We start from the raw sequence: 27,317 nt of genomic DNA, 5'->3' as shown, positions 1-27,317 counted from the left end.
ATTTCGATCGTGTTAAGAGGGCAAACTTTTTTGCTATTGCTCTGGCGTGTATTGGGCGTTCACTCAGCTGTCAGCGGACCCCGGCGATTTTGACCTCTCAAATGTCAATAACTTCATATTTGTAGGAGTGGATCAATGCGATTCCCCAGTGGGCAGCAGAAAGCGTTAACTCAACGAGTATTTTTCCCCCCTGACCTGAAATCCTCCAGGAAATTTCATAGCCTTCAAAACACACTGAGAGGGGTTGTTAAGATGGGAACGTTCAAATTCCTGCTATGTTCCTGTATGTTTAACAGTGTTAAACATGATAATACACAGGCCTGAAATAGAAAAACCCCACTATATGCTTCCCGGATGCCTCCAAGTTTCAGAAACAGTGAGCTTGTTTGTGAGGCTGTTAAACAGCTGTTAAAAGGAAAATAAAAAATCTCCTGAACATGTCATTACACATCATTACAGTTGCTCTCATCAGCCATTGCAGCAGATGTGTCTCTCGTACCCAGTATGATGGTGTTGTAGGATATGGCCTCCAGACCCTTCCCGTCATTATAGAAGGCCAGGTGCCACACTCCTGAATCCAGGTACTGGATGAAGCCTGCCTGGTGGACAGCCACTGGGTGTTCCAACCGCGCTCTGGTCTCAGGTTCATTGGGCGTCCGTCGCTCCTTAGCGATGAGCCGGCTACCATCCACTAGCTCCACAAAGTCGTACTGCGAGACACAATCACAAAACATGAATGTAGATTAGGCCTAATAGTAGCAATTTGCTATTTGTTATGGCGGCATCACTAAATGGAAGAGCCTCCTCCGTTGAAGTCGCCGTCGACTAAAAACACACATCTTCAATCAATATCTATCTTCTACCATCATGCACTTTTCCACTAAATAATCTTCCTTGCCTCTATTACTACCTACTAGGCCTGTCCCCGGCTAAGGATTTGTATAGTCGACTTTGATTGGCCAAAATTTGCCGATAGTCGACTAGTAGTCGACTAGTAGTTGACTACCCCCCCGAATGCATTTTTTTTTATATTAATAATAATAATAAATATATATATATATATGTATATATATTAGGGGTGTAACGATGCGACCTCACAACGATTAATTTCTATTACGATTATTCGGGCAACGATTCAATGCATCATGAAATCTCTTCATTTGACCACGATTCGATTCAATACATTTTCGATAAATTTTCTATCAGTTAATTCCCCCAAAAAAATTTAATACACAAATGTGGCTGGGGGAACTGATTCACTCAGCATGAATGGACTATAGGTTAAAAAAAATACTAAAAAAAAGAATAATAATAATAATAATATTCTTTAAAAAAAATGTTTTAATTTAGATTATAATCGATTCTAGCATTTTCAAATCGATGCAGTTGAATCGTCACATTAGAATCGATGCATTTCGATTAATCGATGCATCGTTACACCCCTAATATATATATATATTTTTTTTTGTTATCATCCCATTTGGGCTGTGGGGGGTGCTTAACCCATTCAGTGCCAACCACAAGTATAGTCGGGTTAACTCACCATCGATTGAGTGCCAATCACGAGTATAGTCGGGTTTTAATCGTTATTTCTTTTATTAGCGATATCCATTCATTTTTCATCCATCCAGCCTGACGTTATCATTGGGAATGGGTCTGAGCTCGCAAAGGGAAAAACCGCCGCCTATCGTCTCCCGGATGGTATTGCACATCATTGGATTGGATTGGCTGGGACTGTGCATCAAAAAAATAAGTCCGGTCCAGGTTTTACTTCTCGGGCATGCAGCTGGATACTATTGCATTGACTGGGGGACTGGGAGCATCGTGGATCATTGTGTTTTGGACTATAACGTTGGATCAATGGACGCAATCGATATTTGGAATGGCGATCAGGAATTGGATTAATCTTTTTGCATGACATCAGATGTGAGGTAAGGCCTTTATGTTACGAATCTTGGGGTAATCAGATGTTCCTTTCTCCGCCATCGGAGCGCGCGCGTGCGTGTGTGTGTGTGTGTGTGTGTGTGTGAGAGAGGTTTGCACCGACCAAAGTATGGAGAAGCGATTTTTCAGACCCCGCTTCTCTTCGTACATGAGGACACATATACTATCGATAATCTAGCGTTTATTTGAAAACTATTCATAAATCAGCCGAAAAATGACAACGTGTTTTGTGTATTCCACTAAAGGGCTATTATCGTGTCTTTCTCTGGAATTACTAGAAATCTCCAAAACTATACTCGTATTCAAAATGGTATAAAGCGGAAATGTACCGATAAAAAAACAATCCGTTTCGTACATGTTGACTGCAAGCAAGTCATTGATAAGCGACGGGTGTATTAGACCCATAGCCATAATTTAAGATATAGTTTAAGCGTTCGCAAATATCCCCATCCTCCCATTGATTAAAGCGGTGGCAATCTAGACCTAATTTGGTCATATGGGCGTGGCTCTGAATTAGTTAGTGTCTGAAGGAGTCGACTGAAGGCTTCTTGTCCTCTGCGAAAGCATGCAATTGGTTCACTGATGGATACTTATTTTTTTATTTGTCTACTCTAGTGTGTTCATTAGACGGGTGAAATAATTATTAATAATTATTTGGAAATAATAATATATATAAGTTAGAGTGTTGTGTTCACTCATCGTTAAAGACAGTTAAGGGTTGAGTAGTTTCTTGTGAAATATCACATTCACACTCCAAGTGATTTAGATTAATTTCACAACTGCAAATACATGGGCTATACAAAAATGTATTAAAACATACTTATATGGTTCAGTGCAAGGGTTCATAACTCCGACCACCACACAAGCCGGTACATCACTTCTGTGCACCTGAACCTCAGCCTCTGGGATGATGTTGGATATTGTGGAAGTTCAGACGAGTTGTTTTCAGTTGCCGTGTTCTAAACTGCTTGTGCTTCTTACTAAACAAGTGCTTCTGTAGGCGTGCAGTGCAGAGAGCCTATAGGCAGGTTGAGGAGGTTGATGTTTTCATGTTCTTTTTTTATTCCAATGCAAAACAGATTATGTAAAACATAATTGTGTGTGTTTGTGTGTGTGTGTGTGTGTGTGTGTGTGTGTGTGTGTGTGTGTGTGTGTGTGTGTGTGTGTGTGTGTGTGTGTGTGCGTGCGTGCGTGTGTGTGTGTGTGTGCGTGCGTGCGCGCGTGTGCTTTACGTCATCTCAGCTCAGCATGGAATTTCTTTTTAATACAGAGTGAATAAATTATTTCGGCCTTTCTCACATAAAGTTGTTATGCCAATTCCCCCGTGTGTGTCAAGGTCCTGGTTGTTGCGCTGCCCCACTATCCGTCTGGGGAGGCTGTAGACTCCCACGCCTCCTCCGACACATGTGGACGTCGCCAGCGGCTTCTTTTCACCCGACAGCAAGGAGTTTCCCCCGGGAGAGCGTAACACGCATGGAGGTCCCCCCCCCCCCCCCCCCTCCCAGATCCCCTCCCCACTGACCAGTAGGACATGCAGCGACCGGGACTCATATCTTCTCCGGCTTCCCACCCACGGACACTGCCAATTGTGTTTGTAGGGACGACAAAGTGCCGCTACCCGGGGAATTCAACCCAGATCTTATTGCACGCAACGTGCAATAATGTAAATGTTACTCACTGTGTCTTGTATATATCTTCAACCATTTATTTAATCTCCTTATTTTTTGCATTTAGCATTCACTTGTATTTAAGTTGTTCATTCTAGTTAAATTAAGTATTGTGTGATTGTGTGATCTGTGTGATTTTGTGTGAATGGCGGACTAGCAAAGTACGTTTTTCATTGTACACACTTGTACGGTCTGTTTAACTGTGCATGACAATACATCATCTTGAATCTTGAGGTCTCTGCGGGTGGTAGGCGAATGCTTTTTACCTCCACACTACCCAGACTGTATCAGTCGTTGTGGCACACATAAATCACATAAACAAGTCATGGTACTTTCAAAAGCAACGGATAGTTACTCTTACTCTACTACTGTTTTAGTGGGTACCGACATCCACCAGAACACATAAATACGAGTGGAAAAAAAGAAACGTTGAATAAGGATTTAGTGCCCAGGAATGTGACACAAAAAACCTTTCAATTGACACACCACTGATGGGAAATAAAGCATTAAGCAAGGGGCAAGAGGAAGCTAACACTGTGATTTAAACCCTTCTGAGAGGAGGAAGGGGCGGGGGAGGGATATTAACCTGGTGGAAGTCGACTCCTTTGTGTTGTTGACCAGAGGGGTAAGTAATAAAACAGTTCATCTCTGAAGCCCCGGAACTCCTGAGAGAGTTCATACGTCTCGATTAGGTGGTGTGAAAGACCCGGCGACTCATCTCAATCTAACAATACCAGCTAATAACAGGCAAGAGGCCAAGCGTGGAGAGATTGGAGGCCACCCGACGGACAGGGAGCGAAGCTCGGAGCCTGTGAATCCACCTCAAACGTGACATTCGGTGTAGCCAGACCCAATAACGAATAAGTAAATAATAATAAAAAAGGAAAGAAAAAGAACGATTTTTTTTTAAACTGGCACAGTTTTTCTCTTCAAACTTAAGTTCAGGCGAGTCCAAAACTCACTTTAGGAGAGAGGAGGAAAAGGGTGATGCATTTAAAGGTTTTCTCACAAACTGTGAATATAACCAGTAGTCGATATATCTCATTGAGGCCTTTCATGCTCAGTTAGGTAAACACATTGATTCATCCCCCAGTAACAGAGTGTAATCTAAAGGTGGTCAGTATGGATGCTGGGCCTGACATTGACAAGCTTGAGTGTGTCGCCCTACAACCGCCTGAGAGGCAAAACCATCGCGGTTTCTTTTCATTAGTGCCTGGGTGTCTTTGATTTTCCTTCCCTATTTCAACTTGAAAGTAATCCTGCTTTTCCCTTTGTCACTCGTATTGAACTCTTTATTCCCCTCCGTCGCACGGTGACCCAAACTCTCTGCATTCGAGCGAAGCCCCGTCCGCGCCAGGAGGGAATGTCAAGTAGGTGAAGCGAAGATCTTTTAAACATGTTCATATGACTTCCTTGAGCCTGAAACTAAATCAATCAAGTGATTTTCAACCACCCTTTTCTTCCATTGTAGTGAACACAGTTTTTTTTGTGTGGGTGTAAGTTCATTATTTCCTTCCCTGCCTGGCTACCTCACACCCAAGCGTATAAAACTTTAACAAACTGGGCAGTACATTAGGTAAACAGTGTTCCTGGCTCCAACAAGCACAGCTAATTGATTAATCAAAGCGAATTCAATCCTTGTGTTGCCATTCCGACATCATCGAGGGGAAGCAATGCTGAACAGCTTGTATAGGCTTGTTAATCTGAAGACTTCAAACCCTGGCCAAACGGCAAGGAGAACATATAACCCCCCCCCCCCCCCCCCCCTCCCGGCCGGAGCTTAAAAAACATTTCAGACTGCCAATTTCAAATCAAAGTAAAACCCCATTTTGCATAATATGTCCCCTTCAACGTCACCAAAATGCTAATGTCTAATGTTATTCCTTTTTAAATGAAGTGTATCAAATCCTAAACATAAACTTCAGTTTCCCTAAATCACTGGCTGGTGAAAAAGAGAAGAGATTCTTTACCTGCGTGTGAGTTGGCGCGAGGCCCTTCCTCCCGTAGACTCCTATCAAGGCGTTCTTCTGCACCGAGATGTTGAACTTGAGGAAATGAGGTTCCTCCATGGACAAGCACGAGCGCCAGAACACCCCCGGAGGTAAGCTCTGGCCCGCCCTCCGTCCGACCTCCACCTGCCCGGTGTCGATGGAGTTGTTCTCCTGATGGATCACGCCGTTCCTCCCTGGAGGGTGAAGCAACCACACAACGGACCATGTAAGCATTATACCATAATACCGGAAGAAAAAGTAAGTCTCCCTGCCATCAACTCAAACCTTTCCTCTCATATCCACAATGTCATCTCGTTTACCGTGCAAAAGTGCGTGATCTCTACTCTGGGTATCGGTAAATGCTGATTTATATATTTCCCCCCTGCTCCCATAATCTCATTTCCCCTTTATTCCAGCAACCTACCAACAATGGGATAGTCATCTCTTCTCCAAACGCCAGGCTGAGCAAGACGGGATTAAAAGTAATGGTTCCCCGTGGCCAACGATGCACTTCTCACTGAAAAATGGCAGAAGATAATTGGCCTTTTATAAGGCCCTAAGAGGCAGCACTACCCATGTTCTGTATGGTCTCGATGACTCATAGGGCGAAGCTTCATAGATAAGGTCTAAATGGAGTCCTTTTTCAGATCCAGTGTGCTACCCAGCCAGCGCACTAGCAACAAATCACAACAAATCTCTAAATGATGCTCTTACAAAGGCATCCACTTAGAAAATGACTCACGCTTGCATGAAAAGCTGCATATTCCTAGATGATTTCATAGTTATGAAATGGCTGAGAAAAAACATGTTTTTATTTTTTGAGTTTTGATTCCTGACGTCATATTGCGTTACATCACGTTATATTGACAGAATGCAGCCGTCTCGTCTCCATCTACGAAAAGTGTTGCATTTTTCTGCTGGCCGGCTGGCGTGGAAATGCCACGACGCCGAGATGATGCAACTTGTCAATATTACACCACTTAATGCATCCTGTCAATATTATTTTTTACGCTTGTTGTGACTTAGAGATGCCCTTTTTGCTACTGCCATAATGTAGGCCTCTTAAGATGTCTGCAAATGCCTAGGAGGGATGGACACGTTTACCGTGCACGTGCGTGCGTGAGAGAGAGAGCGAGAGAGAGAGAGCGAGAGAGAGATAGATAGAGAGAGAGAGAGAGAGAGAGCGAGAGAGAGCGAGAGAGAGAGAGAGAGAGAGAGAGAGAGAGAGAGAGAGAGAGAGAGAGAGAGAGAGAGAGAGAGAGAGAGAGAGAGAGAGAGAGAGAGAGCTGGCCCGGGTCTGTGTTTGCATGCCTCAGTGTTTGTGTGTGTAATGAGGCTATTGCCTGTCACTTTACCTCGACTCAAAGTGAAGACGGGGAGCCAAGTTTACCTCCGGGGAGAATAATAGCCGGCTATCGATTGCCTTTAAACAGTCCAAAACCGGACTGGTGCTATCTTAATTAGCAGTACTTATGAGGATTTAAATCCAGCCCAGTTTAAACAATTTCACTTTTGCCCGGCCTCCTCAACTCAATTACCGCTTCCATGGTCATGCATCCTAAATAACTAAGTGTGTTCGGAGATTAATTTGATGTCTTTCATGCTGTAATGGTGAGCTAAGGTGGCCCTGCCGCGTGGCCGGCGCTGAATACAGAACGGCATGAGATTATGATTCGGCTGCTCCGAGCCGTCTAGAGTCGGTCAGTTAAAGCACTCACTCATGCTGCACATGCCCACACTTATGGCCACAAAGGAAAGGTCACTTTAAAAATAGTATAGTAACAGTGTATTGCACTACCAAGGGACCTAGCATGTCCTTCATGCTCTGTAAATAACTATGTACAAATACCATGATGTCCCACTATGTTACCTGTTTATTGCACAATGTTGTTTATTGTTTATTGGATTCCATTATATGTTGTACTACTGTATTGCACATCGTTGCGGGCAAGACCACCCGCATTTCATGGTATACTTGTATGCCGTGACAAATAAAACTCTTGACTTGACTTGACTTGACTTAATATTCAAGAGACAATGAGATGGAGGTCAATTCTATGGGACAGGTTTGTTTGCATGGAGCTCGGTAGAAGATGTTTTTTTGCATGGAGCTCGGTAGAAGATGCCATGAGGAGGTCAGGCTTCGGCTCAGCTTCTTCCCCCAGGCCATCAGAGCCTTGAACACTGAACTCTCCACACTCAAGCATACATGAGCACACACACGATACACACACTGTGCATGCTCACACACTAGCAGCCACTTTAACATGAGCAAGCACACACTCATGCTGCACACGCCCACACTTATGGCAACTAAGGAAAGGTCACTTTAAAAATAGTATAGTATAACCTGAGATTGTATAAAATAGCAATGTACAGAAAGACAGAGTGCCTCATCCGTAGCTAACAGTGTATGCACTACCACAGGACCTAGCATGTCCTCCATGCTCTGTAAATAACTTATGTACAAATACCGATATGCATATGTTACTGTTTATTGCACAATGTTGTTTTATTGGATTCCATTATATGTTGTTATTACTGTATTGCACATCGTTGCGGGCAAGACCACCCGCATTTCATTGTATACTTGTATGCCGTGACAAATAAAACTCTTGACTTGACTTGACACACAACACACACACTGTACACGCTCACACACTAGCAGCCACTTTAACATGAGTACACACACACTCATGCTGCACACGCTCACACTATGGACACTTTACAGAAGGAAAGATCACTTTAAGAATAGTATAGCTTAGGCGGCTACGTGGCGTAGTGGGCAAGGCGCTCGCCACGAATGCGGAGACGCTGGGCTCGCCTGTTCGAGCCCAGCGCTCCACATTGCTTTCAGTTTAGCTGGTCGTCCGTACTAATACACATTGGCCGTATTAGGGGGTGGGAAACTGATGGGTGGGGATCGGGCGTTGTGGACAGCGACTTCTACAGGTCGGTTGGTGCGCCTGCGCAGTAGAATCAGGAAGTGTCGGGGGCAGCGTGAGCCTCCCACGCGTTACTCCTCGCCACTGAGAGATCGAGCTGCGCAGGTGAAAAGATGCGACTGCTGTTACCTCAAGTACCGGAGGGGACTTGTGCTATGTATGACTTAGTCCACATTGCAGCCGGCTTGTGGGAGGCAAGAAACAGCTTTCGTGACAGGGGAGGGTTGAATTGGATGATACGAAATTGGGATGGGAGAAAAATTGAAAATGGGAGAAAAAGTGGATAAAAAAATAAAATAATAATAGTATAGCTTGAGATCGTATAATATAGCATTGTATAGCAGTGTACATAAAGACCCAATGCCTCATCCGTAGCTAACAGTGTACTGCACTGCCACAGGACCTGTGGCATGCTCTGTAAATAGCTCATGTACAGATACCGATATGCCTACTTTGTTTACTTGTTTATTGCACTATGTCGCTCTATTGGTTGGACTCTTATATTATTACTTGTATTATGCACATCGTTGCGGGCGAGACCCCCCGCATTTCACTGTATACCTGTATGCCGTGACAAATAAAACTCTTGTATCTTGTATCTCTATCTTAACTCGCCATGCGTTGAGTGCCAAGACCCGAGAAAACCTGAGAAAACTCTGGTTTTAATCGTTATTTATTTTATTAGCAATATCCATTCCTTTTTCATCCATCCAGCCTGACATTATCATTGGGAATGGGTCTGAGCTCGAAAAGGGCAAATACCGCCGCCTATCGTCTCCCGGATGGTATTGCACATCATTGGATTGGATTGGGTGGGACTGTGCATCAGAAAAAAACTCCGCTCCCGGGGTTTCCCTTCTCAGGCAAGCAGTATCTGTTACCACATTCACTGGGGAGGCTTGGAGCAGCTTTCGATTATGTGTTTTGGTGCTATATATAACGTTGGATCAATAAATGCGATCAATATTTGGAAGGGCGATCAGGAATTGGATTAATCTTTTTGCAGAACATCTGATGTGAGGTAAGGACTCTATGTTACCAGTCTTGGGTTAATCAGATGTTTTTTTCTCCGCCATCGCAGCGTGTGTGTGCGTAACGTTAGCCGTATCCACGGCATGGATAATCGATTTTTCAGCCCGCTTCTCTAGCGTGCATAAGTACACATATACTATCGATAATCTAGCATTTATTTGAAAACGATTCATGAATCAGCCGAAAAATGACAACGTGTTTTGTGTATTCCAGTAAAGGGCTATTATCGCAGAATTTCTCTGGAATTACTAGACATCTCAAAAACTATACTCATATTCAAAACGGTATAAAATGGAAATGTACTAATGAAAAAACAATCAGTTCCATACATGTTGACTGCAAGCAAGTCATTGATAAGCAAGGGGTGTTTTAGACCCATAGCCATAATTTAAGATATAGTTTAGGTGTTCACAAATGTCCCCATCCTCCCATTGACTTCCTTACTGGCACGCTAGCACTAATATGGTCAAAGGGGTGTGGCTCTGAATGAGTTAAGCATGAATGTTTATTTGAATGTTGATGAGTATGGACCATGTTAAGGTTAACAAAACACTGGGGGAATATTCCAAATACCTCCTGAATTCAATTAATTCCTGGATGTAAATTGGACAGAGGATAATAGCTGATGAGTGTGGAGAATACATGGCATGTTTAGACTTTTCATAGACAATGTTGGCAATAAGACAAATACAATTACACCAGTGTTAGGTGGGTATAAAGTGTATTTTATCAGTGGATATAGGGAGTGAGTGGACATCTGTTAACTCATTGGGCGCCATACCCAAGTATAGTCGGGTTATCTCGCCAACCGTTGAGCGCCAAAACTCGAGTATACTCAGGTTTTGATCCTTTGATATTTTTCCTTTGATCCCCGTTTTATACAGTCAGCCGGAGCCCTCTAGGTCTCCCTGGCTCATCTGCCTACGTTGGAATTGCAATGACGATCAAATATCACCAGGTGGCAGTAACGCCTACCTTTTGAACTGGAATGGCTTGGTGTGGAAAGGGGCGATGTTTAGCATGTAATGGCGCACAAACTACAGTGTGTAGAAATGAACTGATTAGTCAGTAATGGACTATGAACAATGCCTGTCAAATGAGCCATACTATTGTCTCCATAGCTATAATACAGAACACACGATGGGTCTGCAAACATCGCTAAAATAGTCAATAACGCTGGTGCCAGGCGGTACAGATTGATTGATTGAAAATGTTATTAACAGATTGCAGAATGGGTACAATACAGTACAGCTCAATACACACAATTGTTAAGCGGATGCAAAAGTCATTCGTCTTGTTTACATCAGGGTCCCCCATTTTCAATTAATCATAACATATATGACATACATGACATACAGGTAGACAGTACTGTTACATCTAGACATTTATGACATACCAGAGTACAAAAATAGTCTAAAAAGAGAGTATATACATTTGGGAGGGGGGACTGTACATTGGGGGGGAAGTGGGTGGCACCTAAAGAGTTAAAGGTGAACTGGAAGCTTTTTTTTAGCCCAAACCACATCCCCCATGTCATGGGGGATATGTTCCAGATTGGCCCAATGCTGTGCAATGTGAATATCAACATTTTACAATAAATAATGGTTTTGTAACAGTCCGATGATGTCAGCTCAAGTGGAACTCCATTCTCCATTGACAAGCAGGCTGTGGGCTGGGCAGTGGGCGTGGCAGTAGGCGGGCAATGGGCTGGGCAGTGGGCTGGGCAGGTATCTATAGGTGAATAGACCAGGGGTGACTGACAGGAAGATTATCTGCCCCCAATCATGCCTCCAGCATGGCTGGGTAAACAGATTCTCTCTCTCCCTCTCCATCTCTCTTTCTCTCTCCCCCTCCTTCTCCTTTCACTTTCACTCTCTCTCTCTCTCTCTCTCTCTCTCTCTCTCTCTCTCTCTCTCTCTCTCTCTCTCTCTCTCTCTCTCTCTCTCTCTCTCTCTCTCTCTCTCTACATTTACATTTTACATTTAGTCATTTAGCTGACGCTTTTATCCAAAGCGACTTACAAGTTCTGTACGACAAGCCATCAGGAAGGGCACAACTCTATCAGCTGAGCAACAATGTTCATCAAAGTGTTGAGTGCTACAGTGTAGGTTAGTTTATTAGGACAAGTGCATGACAGTACGGTTAGTTAGGGTTAGATTTTTTTTTTTTTTTTTTTTTTTTTTTTTTAATTCTCTCTCTCTCTAGCCCCTTCCTTTACCACATGCACTGGACTCCCGCACTTCACTACACATTACCCGGAGGGCCTGTATGTGCAAATGCAAATGTTCAAATTATTCAGCCCCCTAGTCCTAAATCCACGTAATGACCAACTGAGGCCATGTGAGAATATACACCAGACCAGATCATTGTTCACACGGCGAGCGAGTGGGCATTTCTATTATGCGATCGGCCGGAGGAATAAATACATCCGAGGGTGAAGGGGAGGGATCATGCACAGCCATTTACACAAAGACGGCAACAGAAATGTCTAACTGGGGAGACTGGGGACCTCCCGTCTGTGAAGGCAACAGAGCTGAAAGACTCCGGCAGAGTCAAGGAATAGCAAGAGAATCAGTTGTTTATGACCAAATTATGAACCTGCTACGTGATCGCAAAACAAAATAAAATCACTCAAACGTTGTATTCTTACTGCTACTGAATGCATCGTTTTCTAGGTATAATGTCATATTGTAATTGTTTCATATTTTTTACAGACAATCTCAAATTCCGTAACAATAGTTGCCCTTGTTAAATGGATCTTCTTTTGTAAATAGAGGGTGGCACGGTGCCTGGACCTGGTTTCATCCTACAGCGTGATGAACCACTGCGTTCCCACATAACTGACCATCCGTGTACAGAGAAACAGCTTTATTGGCCACGTATGTTACTGTTGGTGTCTCAAGCAATACATTTTAGTATGGAGACAAACAATATGCTGTGCACCACGTATAGGAATGAAGACGAGCTAAATATACAGAGTGCAAACAACAAGAACAAGAGGGTGCATCGCGCATGAAATTGTGATATATGCGTACATGAATCAATACAGTATTTGTAGATGTGAAGCAGGATGCCATTACTAACTGAGGAAATCAGTCAGCTGTTTGAGGTGGTGGTATGAGGAAAGAAGCTGCTCCTGTCTGTTGTTTTGGTATATAATATAATAATACACTTTATTTGTATATTACCTTTCATACAGAAACTGGAGCTCAAAGTGCTTCACAACAGAAAAAATACTAAACTAAAAGAATAAAATTAGCACATAAAGTCCAGACAGTTTTTCACATTAGGATCTAACATCCCAACAGGCCACCTTGTTTATGGTTTGATTCAGTTTTAAATAGACAATAATAAAAGGAGTAAGATAAAATAGACAGAGTAAAATCGTGTGATAGTGCAGTGCAATACAATTTTAGAATATAATAGACATAAAATGAGCACATAAAGTGCAGACATATAAAATCTTATTTTTACAGTGGGTTCTGTAGCTCCTGTCAGAGGGTAGGACTTGTGTCTGTTGTTTTGGAATATAGGGTTCTGTAGCTCCTGTCAGAGGGTTATGTTAACCCTTTCACTACCAAATGGTTAACCCTTTCACTGCAACAATAAGGTTAACCCTTTCACTGCCACACAACAACGGGTTGACCCTTTCACTACCACTACAAAAGGTTAACCCTTTCACTACCACACTACATACGGTTAACCGTCTGCAGTGTGGTAGTGAAAGGTTAACCTTCTGTAGTGTGGTAGTGAAAGGGTTAAAAAGGTTATGTGCAGATGTGTGAAGGGTCTGGTCTGTGATGATGTTCCCTGCTCGTCTCCCGGTTCTTGAGGAGTATAAGTCATGGAGGGCGGACAGAGGAACACCAATAGTTCTTTCTGCTGTTCTTAATGTCCACTGTAGTCTGTTCTTCTAATTTTTTGTGGCTGCTTTGAGCCAGCCTGTGATGGAAGGACTTGGTCTAGAACTGGCTCAACGGCTCCTGTGGCAGACCATAATATCTCCTCGCAGGAAGTACAGCCTCTGCCGGGCCTTTTTGAGGATGGAGTTAACGTTGGTCTCCCACATCAGGCCTTGGGAGATGGTCATTTCCAGGAACTTTAAGGACTCCACAGTTAGATACTGTGAGGAGGAGCAGTGACACTATTAGATACTGTGAGGAGGAGCAGTGACACTATTAGATACTGTGAGGAGGAGCAGTGACACTATTAGATACTGTGAGGAGGAGCAGTGACACTATTAGATACTGTGAGGGGAGCAGTGACACTATTAGATACTGTGAGGAGGAGCAGTGACACTATTAGATACTGTGAGGAGGAGCAGTGATACTATTATATACTGTGAGGAGGAGCAGTGATACTATTAGATACTGTGAGGAGGAGCAGTGTTGACACTATTAGATACTGTGAGGGGGAGCAGTGACACTATTAGATACTGTGAGGAGGAGCAGTGTTGACACTATTAGATACTGTGAGGAGGAGCAGTGACACTATTAGATACTGTGAGGAGGAGCAGTGATACTATTAGATACTGTGAGGAGGAGCAGTGATACTATCAGATACTGTGAGGAGGAGCAGTGTTGACACTATTAGCTACTGTGAGGAGGAGCAGTGTTGACACTATTAGATACTGTGAGGAGGAGCCGTGATACTATTATATACTGTGAGGAGGAGCAGTGATACTATTAGATACTGTGAGGAGGAGCAGTGTTGACACTATTAGATACTGTGAGGAGGAGCAGTGATACTATTAGATACTGTGAGTGGGAGCAGTGACACTATTAGATACTGTGAGGAGGAGCAGTGACACTATTAGATACTGTGAGGAGGAGCAGTGTTGATACTATTAGATACTGTGAGGAGGAGCAGTGACACTATTAGATACTGTGAGGAGGAGCAGTGACACTATTAGATACTGTGAGTGGGAGCAGTGACACTATTAGATACTGTGAGGAGGAGCAGTGACACTATTAGATACTGTGAGGAGGAGCAGTGACACTATTAGATACTGTGAGGAGGAGCAGTGACACTATTAGATACTGTGAGGAGGAGCAGTGACACTATTAGATAATGTGAGGAGGAGCAGTGACACTATTAGATACTGTGAGGGGGAGCAGTGTAGACTGATTGATTGATTGATTGAAAAGTTTATTAACAGATTGCAGAATGGGTACAGTACAGTACATCTCAATACATACAATTGTTAAGGGGATGCAGACCAGAGAAAGACTTTCGTCTTGTTTCCACCAGGGTCCCCCATTTTCAATTCATCATAACATATATGACATACATGACATACAGATAGACAGTACTGCTACATCTATACATTTATGACATATCAGATTTGCAAATACAGTACTGTTTGTGATACAAAAGTGTCCAGAAAAGGAGTGTATATACATTTGGCGTAGAAACTGTACATTGGAGGAGGTTGGTGGGGTGGGGTTGGGTGGGTTGGGTGAGGGCTGTACATTGGAGGTGTGGGGGGGGGGGGGGGGGGGGGTTGGGTAGGGGACATACACACATTTTACACTGTACATTGGAATGTTGACAAAGCCTTACTTGGTCATTTACTGTACAACTAGGTTAGGACATTTGTAGGGGCCAGTTTCGAATTGCAGTCTCACGTAGGTGTTTTTTGAGAGTGTTTTTGAAGGTGGGTAGTGATTCACATTCCTTTACAGCTTTAGGCAGGGCGTTCCACATTGATGTGGCATAATTGCGAAACGTGTTTAGTCCCTTGTTTGAGCCGAATCTGGGTTTTACATGATTTGTGGAGCTCCCTCTGGTGTTGTGATCGTGGTATTCACTGACCTTTGGGAAGTATTTTGACATGTACATGGGTACCTTGGTCGCGTAGTGTATCTTGTAGACCAGGCCCATTGCAAGTTGCTGTACTCTGTCGTCTACTCTAAGCCATCCTAGGTTGTCAAAGTGGGCAGGGGTGAGGTGGGTTCTAGGAGTCAGGTCAAGTAGTAGTCTGACTAGCTTGTTTTGAGATGTTTGTAATTTGTTTTTTAGTGCCTTTGAGGTGCTTTGGTACCATGAGGTGCAAGCATAGTCGTAGTACCCTTGAATGAGTGCTCCTGCTAGAGTCTTCAGGGTATTCTTGTTTACCAGAGAGGAGATCCGGTACAAGAAACGCGTTCGTTGGTTGACTTTTTTTATTACATTGGATGCCATTTTGTCACAGGAAAGATTAGCCTCTAGGATGGAACCCAGGTAGGTAATTTCATCTTTCCTTGTGATAATATTGTCACCCACTGTAACCGAGAAGCCGTCGGTCTTGCTGAGTTTGTTATTTGAACCGAAGAGAATGGACTCTGTTTTGCCCATGTGTAATGATAGTTTGTTGTCGGCGAGCCATATGCAGATTTTGCCTAGTTCCGAGCTGAGGGCTTTTTCAACCTGTAACTTGTTCTTGTCAGAGACCAGCAGGGCTGAGTCGTCCGCAAACAGGAACAAGTTGCAGTCACAAGCTGACGACATGTCATTTGCATAAATTAGGAATAGTAGCGGTCCTAGTATGCTTCCTTGTGGAACACCACAGCTCACTGTGAGGGGGGGGGATAGGGTACCGTTTACTTCCACCATCTGTTCCCTCCCCTCCAGGTAGGATTGTATCCAGCTCACTATTATACACTATTAGATACTGTGAGGAGGAGCAGTGACACTATTAGATACTGTGAGGAGGAGCAGTGACACTATTAGATAATGTGAGGAGGAGCAGTGACACTATTAGATACTGTGAGGAGGAGCAGTGATACTATTAGATACTGTGAGGGGGAGCAGTGTTGATACTATTAAATACTGTGAGGAGGAGCAGTGACACTATTAGATACTGTGAGGGGGAGCAGTGACACTATTATGACCTCCTAGACCCTAATCAGTCAGGCTTCAGAACTGGTCACTCCACAGAGACAGCCCTCATTGCGGTCACAGAGGCACTTCACTTAGAAAAACCACCAGATCCTCCTCGCGGCCCTCGCAGGAATGGGAGTGGCTGGCTCTGCGCTGACATGGTTGTCATCATACCTCAATGACCGCTCCTACCAAGGTTCATGGAGAGGGACCCTGTCGGCCACCCGCCCCCTGCGGACGGGTGTCCCCCAGGGCTCGGTTTTAGGACCCCTTCTCTTCTCCCTCTACACTAAATCACTGGGTAACATTATCACGTCTCATGGCTTCTCCTACCACTGTTATGCCGACGATACTCAACTCTTCCTCTCCTTCCCTCCCTCAGATATCCACGTCTCTGAGCGGATCTCGGCCTGTCTGTCCGACATCTCCGCCTGGATGACGACCAACCACCTCAAACTGAACCTAAGCTAAACAGAATTGCTCCACCTGCCAGCCAAATCCTCCCCCCTGACCGACCTTTCCATCACAGTCGAGAATGCAGCTGTGACCGCGTCCCCGACCGCCAAGAACCTTGGTGTTGTCCTCGACGACCAGTTGAACTTCTCTGCTCACATTACGAAAGTAAGACCTTTCGTAAATAAAAAGGATGCAGAGAAACTTATTCATGCTTTTGTATCAAGTCGGCTTGACTATTGTAATGCACTGTTCACTGGTCTTCCCAAAGCAACCATTGGGAAGCTTCAGCTTATCCAAAACTCTGCAGCTCGATTACTAACTCATACAAGGAGAAGAGAACATATCACTCCAGTCCTGGCCACTCTGCACTGGCTTCCAATAACTCATAGAATTGATTTTAAGGTCCTTTTCCTAACATATAAAGCTCTTAATGAGCAAGGCCCAAAATACATAGCAAATTCCCTAGTTAGTTATCTGCCCTCAAGAACGCTACGGTCATCCACTACAGGTTTACTAGACACGCCCAGAAACCAAAAAAGGATAGGAAGTATGGCATTTGCCAATTATGCCCCAAAACTATGGAACACACTACCAACACACATCAGAAACGCCAGCTCTATACACATTTTTAAAGGAAAATTAAAAACGTACCTATACAGTCTAGCTTACAAATAGTTATGGCTTGGAAAAACCTGATGGATCCATGAGGCTAGGATAAGCCTTGTGGACCCAACTTTTTAGATGAAGGAACGGGTACATAGGAGACACGCCTCCAGTTTTTCAAACGTTTTTGACACGCCTCAGCTTCTGAGCTGAAGGCGTGTTTTTGCGGACCTCCCAAACTTTCAAACTTTTTAGATGAAGGAATGGGTACAATAGGAGACACGCCTCCAGTTTTTCAAACGTTTTTGACACGCCTCAGCTTCTGAGCTGAAGGCGTGTTTTTGCGGACCTCCCAAACTTTCAAACTTTTTAGATGAAGGAATGGGTACAATAGGAGACACGCCTCCAGTTTTTCAAAAGTTTTTGACACGCCTCAGCTTCTGAGCTGAAGGCGTGTTTTTGCGGACCTCCCAAACTTTCAAACTTTAGACTGTTTTCTTTATACGTTTTTCTTTTTCTTTCTTTCTACCACAAGACGCGGCCACTGATGGGTCCATGGGACTTGGATAGGTCCTGTGGACCCAACTCTGGCCACTGACCACATGAGCGAACGGGTACATACGCACACAATACACGGCCACTGATGGATCCATGGGACTTGGTAAAGCACTATGGACCCAACTATGACCACTGATAAAAACGTAACTACACTAGCATTATAAGACCTAAACATTGCTACCTACCATACAAGTGCATTGGTTTAGTGCACTTCCGGTTGCCACTGAGCGGAAATGTTTGTGCGGACCTGTTCTCCCAAACTGGTAAGCAAATGACTGTTTTTACGTTATTTTCATTTTTACGTTACTATTATTATTATTTTTATTTTTTTTAAACATTGATCTTAACTGATCACTATGACTTTATTGCTTTTATCGTTATATATGCCTATAATTGTGTACAGCACTTTGAGCTACATGACATGTATGAAAGGTGCTTTATAAATACTTACTTACTTACTTACTTACTTACATCGCAGCGACAACCAGAACCTGCCGATTCCTCCTGAGCAATGTCAGAAGGATCCGCCCCTTCCTGACAAAAGAAGCCACCCAACTCCTCGTCCAATCAACAGTCATCTCCCGCCTCGACTACTGCAACGCACTGCTCGCTGGCCTCCCGGCCACTGCCACTAACCCTCTTCAACTCATTCAGAACGCAGCGGCCCGCCTGATCTCAAACCTACCGAAGTCGGCCCATGTCACCCCACTTCTTAGGGACCTGCACTGGCTCCCCATTGCTGCACGAATCCGCTTCAAGGCCCTCAACCTAGCATACCGTGCGGCAAAGGGAACTGCTCCCGCCTACCTCCGGTCAATGGTCTCTAACTACACACCCTCAAGACCCCTACGCTCTGCATCTTCTGGCCGCCTCAGACCTACTCCTATCCAAGCTCCGGGAGGGTCATCAAAGAGAAGTCGCCTATTCTCAATCCTTGCCCCACAATGGTGGAATGAACTACCCACCCCAGTTAGGACAGCCGAAACACGTCCAATCTTTCGCCGTCGACTAAAGACACACTTCTTCAACCATTATCTGAATTAAAAAAAAAAAAAAAAAAAATCTAACCCTAACTAATTATACTGTCATGCACTTGTCCTAATAAACTAACCTACACTGTAGCACTCAACACTTTGATGAACATTGTTACTCAGCTGATAGAGTTGTGCCCTTCCTGATGGCTTGTCGTACAGAACTTGTAAGTCGCTTTGGATAAAAGCGTCAGCTAAATGACTAAATGTAAATGTAAAATGTATTAGATACTGTGAGGAGGAGCAGTGACACTATTAGATACTGTGAGGAGGAGCAGTGATACTATTAGATACTGTGAGGAGGAGCAGTGATACTATTAGATACTGTGAGGAGGAGCAGTGACACTATTAGATACTGTGAGGAGGAGCAGTGTTGACACTATTAGATACTGTGAGGAGGAGCAGTGACACTATTAGATACTGTGAGGGGGAGCAGTGATACTATTAGATACTGTGAGGAGGAGCAGTGATACTATTAGATACTGTGAGGAGGAGCAGTGTTTACACTATTAGATACTGTGAGGAGGAGCAGAGACACTATTAGATACTGTGAGGAGGAGCAGTGACACTATTAGATACTGTGAGGGGGAGCAGTGTTGACACTATTAGATACTGTGAGGAGGAGCAGAGACACTATTAGATACTGTGAGGGGGAGCAGTGATACTATTAGATACTGTGAGGAGGAGCAGTGACACTATTAGATACTGTGAGGGGGAGCAGTGACACTATTAGATAATGTGAGGAGGAGCAGTGCGACGTCAGCAGACACCTACATCTGCAACATGAGACTAAATTGCCTTGTTCACTGGTAATATAATAACGTTTCTGGAGTATTTATCATATTTTCTATATGTTATGTTCAGACGTTGTGTATTAAGTATTACAAGTAACATTACTTGCTGTATGTTCAGCAGCAGTTGTGAGGCAGACTGCTGTACTCTTTTCTGCTTGCAAATTGCTTTCCACTCTTATTATTAAAGTAAACAACAAAACAATACTACTTCCACAGCATACTTCTTACATTTACATTTAGTCATTTAGCTGACGCTTTTATCCAAAGCCTCCTGCTCGCTCTAACTAGGTGCCACCCCTCGCCTAAACCAGGCGCATTTCCATATGTGAGAACGCGTCTGCCACGGTGAATCGGCTGCTGTGTGTGAAAAAGCAACTCCAGGCAACGCTTGCACCCAATTCTCCGGCCACTGTCTGGAGTTGATGTTTGAAAGATGCTTCTCTCTCTCTCTCTCTCCCTCCCTCCCTCTCTTGGAACGTAGGCCAGTTTACCCAGCCATGCTGGATGAATGCAAAGAGCCAAGCACCATGCATTAGAGTGGATGGAAAAATATTGTGGGGATGTTTTGGCTAGATTAGATGTCCTAGTACAGACATGGGGCTTTCTAGAGGGTGAAACATTTGGACAATGACACAATGTGTTGCAAAGAGCTTGATTAATGCAGTGCAGGACCCTTATAATCATGGGAACGGCTCTGAATGTGTTTAAGTATCTCGGTTTAAAAACACTTCATGGCCTTGGCTTTAGGATGACCACATCAAGATGCCCAACACGTGAGTTGTACCTTAATATTCCTGCGATGTTGGCTGCATTGTACACTTAGCTATGAGCCCTTTTCCTTGCTGGCTTGGTACCTACCATACAGTATATATATATCCATCCACATCTTGCATTTTGTACATTTTAGTTTTGTATATTTTGTATAGTGTTTGGTCTTTATTCCTTTATACTGTATGAAGCACAATTTCAGGAGGGTCATACAGAACCAAGCATTTCACTAGAATGTACATGTATACATTATATATTGTCTATATATGTGACAAATAAAACAAAACTTGAACTTGAAACTTGTGCGTTTAGTAACTGAGCGGCTCAGCTTCCGTCAGAGGGAGAAACACACGTAGCGGGTCGCTCGGTTCTGCTCACTCTGAGCTGCTCAGAGGGAGAAACACACGTAGCGGGTCGCTCGGTTCTGCTCACTCTGAGCCGCTCAGAGGGAGAAACACACGTAGCGGGTCGCTCGGTTCTGCCCACTCTGAGCCGCTCAGAGGGAGAAACACACGTAGCGGGTCGCTCGGTTCTGCCCACTCTGAGCCGCTCAGAGGGAGAAACACACGTAGCGGGTCGCCCGGTTCTGCTCACTCTGAGCCGCTCAGAGGGAGAAACACACGTAGCGGGTCGCTCGGTTCTGCTCACTCTGAGCCGCTCAGAGGGAGAAACACACATAGCGGGTCGCTCGGTTCTGCTCACTCTGAGCCGCTCAGAGGGAGAAACACACGTAGCGGGTCGCTCGGTTCTGCTCACTCTGAGCCGCTCAGAGGGAGAAACACACGTAGCGGGTCGCCCGGTTCTGCTCACTCTGAGCCGCTCAGAGGGAGAAACACACGTAGCGGGTCGCTCGGTTCTGCTCACTCTGAGCCGCTCAGAGTGTTGCTGAGCACTTTCTGACTAGGCTCAGTATACTGAGGAAATGGATCCTACGCGGACGTGGAATGGCAGACCCGGTTCCCCCAGGAGGTCTCACAAGCAACAGCAGAGAGCAGCATCACATCATCCTCGTCTTCAACACAACGCAGATTAGCAATATTATGCTCTATACCGACCATATCATCGGCCTCTGCTTCCTCAAACAAAACATTTGAGGAAGCGCTGAGTACCGTCTTTCTCGTCGCCAGTTTCCATGCTAGAGGGCAGTAGCTCAGCGTTCAGATAGAGCAGAGCCTTAAATCGCTCACCATGAGCATTCTCACCATGAGCGCTTAGCTACTTAAGAAGGCACCCAGTGTTCCTGTCAATCACCACTGGTCTATTCACATGTACTGTAGATCGATGTAGATAAGGGCTACATCATTGCATGCAGACAGCAATTCAAGTCCGTTCAGCTCTACACAGGCGCAAATCACTGCCTGAACAGGCCATTTCAGTTTGCCTTTAAAGGTCCACGTGAAGGTTTATTTGAACCTAAATGAGTAGGGGAGGTTAATATGAAGGTTTATTTGAATGCCCATGAATAGGGAATATAGCGGTGTTGAGGTCTTTTAGTACTGCTGTCTTACCGCTGTCAGCTGACAGTGCTGTCACCGTGCTGGGCTGAGTGGGTCCTGTCTTTCCTCCTCCCCCGTTCTCAAAAGCAGGCTGGTTCTCCAACTCTTGGAGTTGCCAATTGAGGCCGAAAAGGTGCATCGCTGTGAAGTACACAAGAAACTCTGTGTGAGCTCGGAGAGACGGGGGAGGGGGGCAGTCTAGACAGTGTATAAGATAAAAACAATAAAGCCATTAGAACATCAAACACCAGTGGGAGCTAGCATATCCATGGCTAGGCATAAAGAGAATAAAATGTCTAACTTCAAGACCTTTCTTCACAGTACAAATTAAGAAGGGGCCTGAAGTAACTTCAATCAACACCCCGGAACACTGTCGCACTACCGGGGTTCCTTGGGGAGCATCGATCATTACCAGTGATGTGCGATTCGCGAACAAATCGTTCGAACGAACAATTATTTTGGGTGAATGAGTTGATTCGATTCGCGGACGTGAAACGAATCGAACCGCAACCGGTGACTCGTTCAGCGACCCCACATCGCTCTTTTCTACTAAGCCGTGCTGAGAGGAGGAGGGGTGAAAGAGTCAGTGAGTGAGCGGACGAGTCAGGGCGCTAGAGTAGCGATTCTTTGGGGTGATTTGGGTTGGCGGAGTCCGTTGAGTCTCTTCATTTCATCTGCCAGTGGCGACTCGAAACTGAATCGGATGGAGAGATTTCAATTCACTGCTAGAGAAGTGAAGGGACCCAACGGACGACTCCTACCCAAATCACCTCAAAGAATCCCTAATAACGCCCAGGAAACGACCATTTAAAAGGTGAATCGAACTAATCTGATTCAACTCTCTACTGTTGGACAGTCTGAAAGAATCAAATCCGTTAAAAGAATCGGTCTTCCCACCACTATCCATTAATGTGAACAAGTGTCGGGACACAAACAGATTCTGTATCAAGCCGGCAGACTTTCTATTTTGACACAAAGCATTCATTAGAGACAACCACACAAGACAAGTGGGGGGGGGGTCTTAAGCTCCAAGTCTAGCACAAAGCAAGGAGTGGAAAAATTAGAGAGAGACAACGTGTGAAGGAGAGAGAGACATACAGACAGAGTAGCAGCAAAAGAAAATAGTGTAAAGTGGCCTTCAGATGATAAGAAATGTACTCTTCGCTCACCGCGAGGTTGGGCAAAGGTATCTAGTTGATCGTCATAACGGAGGTTGTCTATTTTACGAGTACGAGTGGAAGATGGGAAGGAAGAGTGTAAGGAAAGCTACAGGAAACCGCCAACTCCTCTCCTTCTCTTTAATAACTAAACTGTGTCTGGCGCTCATTCAGCCGGCTTCTTTATTGTCACTGTGGCGAAGGCAATCAAACTGTGTTTCTTGGTTGTATTTTAGGGAAAGCCAAGAGGGCAAACCTCCTTCAAAGATGCCTGTCAGTGGAAACGCTGAGGAAGCATATCTCCATTTACTCTTGATTTCTGACCATTTGTTCTGAGGGGGGGGGGGGGGGGGGGGGGGGGGGGGGGGGGGGTAACTTTTTTCAAACACCACTCCCTGGCAAACAGCTCGAGGGGAGACAGAGAGGATATCAAATGCTAGATGTGAAAACTTGCATGGGGTGCCATGGATCATTTCCAGTCAGCAGCTTGTTGAAAAAGGGACCTGGTGTCTTGTTTAAAGGCCACTGCTGTCGAGCGAGTGCCTTGGTTTCTGCCATCTGTCAGGCTCAACGCGCCGTGGAGGTGTTTCTATTTGATTTCAGTGTCATGCACCCGAGGTGCCCGAGCCTGCGTGGACTAACAATACACTACATATTATCATTTTAATATACTCATCAGTAAGATATATACTCATAATATAGTCATATATCATAGTCATATACTTTCACTGTATATTTTTGGCTGTATATTTTAGAATGTACTGTATGCTTGACTGTATTTCCATTCTTATTTTTGACTAAATGTTTATTGTGAACGATTTGTAGTGCTGAATTTCCCTCGGGATCAATAAAGTACTTATATTCTATTCTATTCTATCATTGCGATGGTGTACAACATAATAATCATCAGCACAAAACATAACACAAACTCCATTTAATATAAACAGAACGTTCTGCCCCCCCCCCCCCCCCCAAGCTTTGTCTTTCCTGAAACACAATTTCAAGCCTTTCATGATCATCTGACCAAAAGAAATGAAACAGAAATAGATGATATAGAAGGGAACACTCCTCCTCAGGACTCAGGAGCACCAATGAATCTACCCGTATGAAGCCATTATTGATGATCTTCCAGCCTACATCACTTCAACACTGACCTGGACCTCTGGACCCTATCTTAAGGTCCCAGAGTTTTCACTGAATTAGGAAAATCTGCTTTTAGCTTCTGTGCCCCTGACAGGTGGAATGTTTTGCAAAGCACCTTAAAACTCAATACTTAAACATCACATTGGTCAGTTTAAATCTATAATAGCCAACCATTTCACTTCAGTGAAACTGTTTCGATTTTGATTGATATTAATTGTTTAACTGACTTTTCTATTTTTCTATTGTTTTTGTATTTATGTATTGTTCCTCTCAACAAAATTGTAAATTTGAGCTTGCTCTCAATGATCTTTCAAGATGAAATAAAGATGGAATTAATGAACGTTTCTATGGCTGATGGTATTTGTTGTATATTTGTAAAGAAGACCAAACAAGTTAGACTTAAGTCCCTGCTTATTTTCCCAGAGCCGGTGATGGAAGTACTGTAGCTAAGGGAGTTCTCGGTTCCTTCCCGTCTGTACTCCACAACTAGAACCAGCTCAAGTTCATCTTACTAGGACCTCTGCCAGCAGCCGGATAACTAACAGCAGCAGAACTCAAGTGTGTCTGACTCCCACCTAAACTGCACAGACTATAACGTAGGGCATACTGTATATCATGCCAGTTAGGATACCTTATGTACAGTATACTGCACCTGTGTATACTGCATACTTTACTTACTCATAGTATATATTCATATTCTAAGTGTTATTGACCATATTTATGAGGGGGAGAGGCATCATGTGGGGGAGGAGCCCAGGTGACTGCCACGGTCTGGGTTGTGGCTGATACCAGATTTGTCCAGGAAGTGTCACATTTCCATATTGCGCTTCAAGCCACTCACATTGAGAATATTTGACACAGCCTCGAGCCTCGAGTCTCACGAAGTTCAGGATCCCCTGCCTACATTATGATGTCATCAAAAAAAACACTGGAGACCTTCTAGTCCAGAGAGGATTTGAGACATCGTCCTCGGAGCAAACCGCAGGGAACTCGAAAGGGTCCATCGTGGGTGATGAAAAGCAGCAAGATCTCTGCTGTCAGGGTGCGCTGGTAATTGGTGGTAACTGGTAAGCGTTCTGTAGATCTATGGTGGAGAACATCCATGCTCCCCTGAGCTCATGAAAAACCTGTGAGGGAGTGTATGGCTGTTGCCCACGACCATGACTTGTTGGGACTCTCGTAAAATCAGCACAAAGCTTGAGCCATCCACACTTCCACTGTGCTGCCAGTATCGGCAACACCCATGGAAAGCAGTAAATTTCTCTCAATTATACCCTCTTTCTCAAATCTCTGCAACTCCAGAGAAACAATATCTTTGGAGAGCAAAAGGCAAGCAAACACCTTTGCTGTTTTGGCATAATGTCAGGCATCACATTGACCTTGTGTACAAATCCAGCAGCTATACCGCAGAGGAGGAAAGACAAGACCCAGCTACACAACGCTGTTATGTTTTCTGTGTCCAATATAGTTTGCTGTACTGATGCATAGGGGGGGGGGGGGGGGGGGTGTAGTGGAAGAAACACGGCCATTTCTGATCTCCAGATTCAGGGCAGTGATCAAATCCAAACCCAGGATGGGTCATCAACTTTGGTTGTTAGAGCAGCTCCACTGAAATGCTCACGGTAGATGCCCGCGCCAACTGCAGCTACCGGGGCTGGGTTGTTTGCAGATATAGCTTTAGCTTCAGCAACTGTGCTTTCTATCCCACTTGAATGAGTAAACACCTTCTCAAGTGTAAGCTTATAAGTGTAAGTGTAAGTGTTCCCTGGGTCTGGTGTTGACCACTATTTGGTCCCTGATCATGTCATCAGAAAGGGCTCTAGACTCATACCGGGGGCTGTCGACTCACCAGTCCTCTTGAGCTGGCGGAGCTTATTCCTTTCTGTCACAACATTAAACTTGGGCACAAAAAAAAAATCCTACTGTAAGGCTGTAAAAGATCCATGGTGCCTCACCGCCGCTTTGTAGATTCCGGAGGTGGCGTAATCCCCAGCAGAGCCATCCTTGTCGGCAAATTATATTGTGTATTTGTAAGGAAGACCAAAAGAGCTAGACTAAAGGAGAGGGCGTCTATGACTAAAGGAGAGGGCATCTATAACCCACTAAGTGCAACTTACAAAGGTCCTTCCAGGTCAACTGCTATCACATGCAGTCCATAGCATGTATTACTGCCACCTACTGGACTATAATATAGTCCTTAATAATAATAAGCACTCTAGGCATATAGAAATATACCACAGTAACGTACCAGAATGTAACTTACTTACTTATCCTCTTCATCTCGGTTGGGGCATAAGGCCGCAATCATACACTGCCACTGAATCCTGTCTCGTGCTTTGGCCTGCGCTTCGTCCCAGGAAAGACCCATCTCCTTCAGCTCCATCATCACTGTTCTTCGCCAGGTGTTCTTTGGTCTACCCCTCTTTCTCTTCCCAACTGGGGTCCATCTCAAGGCAACTTTGGGTAACCTTTCATTGGGCATCCTCAATACATGGCCGAGCCATCTTAACCTCCGTCTCCTTATCTCAAGGGACATATGCAAGCTGCCTGTCTTCTTATAAAGTTCCTCATTCGAGATTCTATTTGGCCAAAAGATGTTGCAGATCCTACGTAAGCAGCTATTGTGGAAGACGTCAACCTTTCTCATATCCTGTTTTGTTACTCTCCAGCATTCAGAGCCATATAGCAGGACAGACTTAACATTGCTGTTGTAGAGCCTGAGTTTGGTTTTAAGGCTATATTGTTTAGACTTCCAGTTGTTGCGAAGTTGGCTGAAAGCACCTCTTGCTTTGTTGAGACGCGTCTTGATGTCTTTTTGCGTTCCACTTTCACTGCTTATGAGGCTTCCGAGGTATGTAAAGTCTTCTACAC

The 27,317-nt window shown here is 44.4% G+C and overlaps 1 protein-coding gene across 2 annotated transcripts in view; it reads right to left on the bottom strand.

The window, feature by feature from the left end:
• Window positions 1–27,317, bottom strand: part of LOC311242845 (teneurin-3) — a gene marked incomplete at its 3' end in the record, with an annotated part of 138,523 nt that overhangs the window by 94,394 nt on the left and 16,812 nt on the right. For both annotated transcript variants that reach the window (XM_084331897.1, XM_084331898.1), the window contains exons 2-4: window positions 22,159–22,287; window positions 5,582–5,796; window positions 500–710 (exon numbers count right to left, since the gene is read on the bottom strand). In XM_084331897.1, coding sequence (XP_084188023.1) covers window positions 500–710; window positions 5,582–5,796; window positions 22,159–22,287 — 555 coding nt within the window. The remainder of the gene's footprint in view (window positions 1–499; window positions 711–5,581; window positions 5,797–22,158; window positions 22,288–27,317) is intronic.

Source organism: Notolepis coatsorum (genome assembly GCF_963971535.1).
Source record: "Notolepis coatsorum genome assembly, chromosome: 16".
Lineage (NCBI taxonomy): Eukaryota > Metazoa > Chordata > Actinopteri > Aulopiformes > Paralepididae > Notolepis > Notolepis coatsorum.
This window is presented reverse-complemented; position numbering and strand designations above follow the sequence as displayed.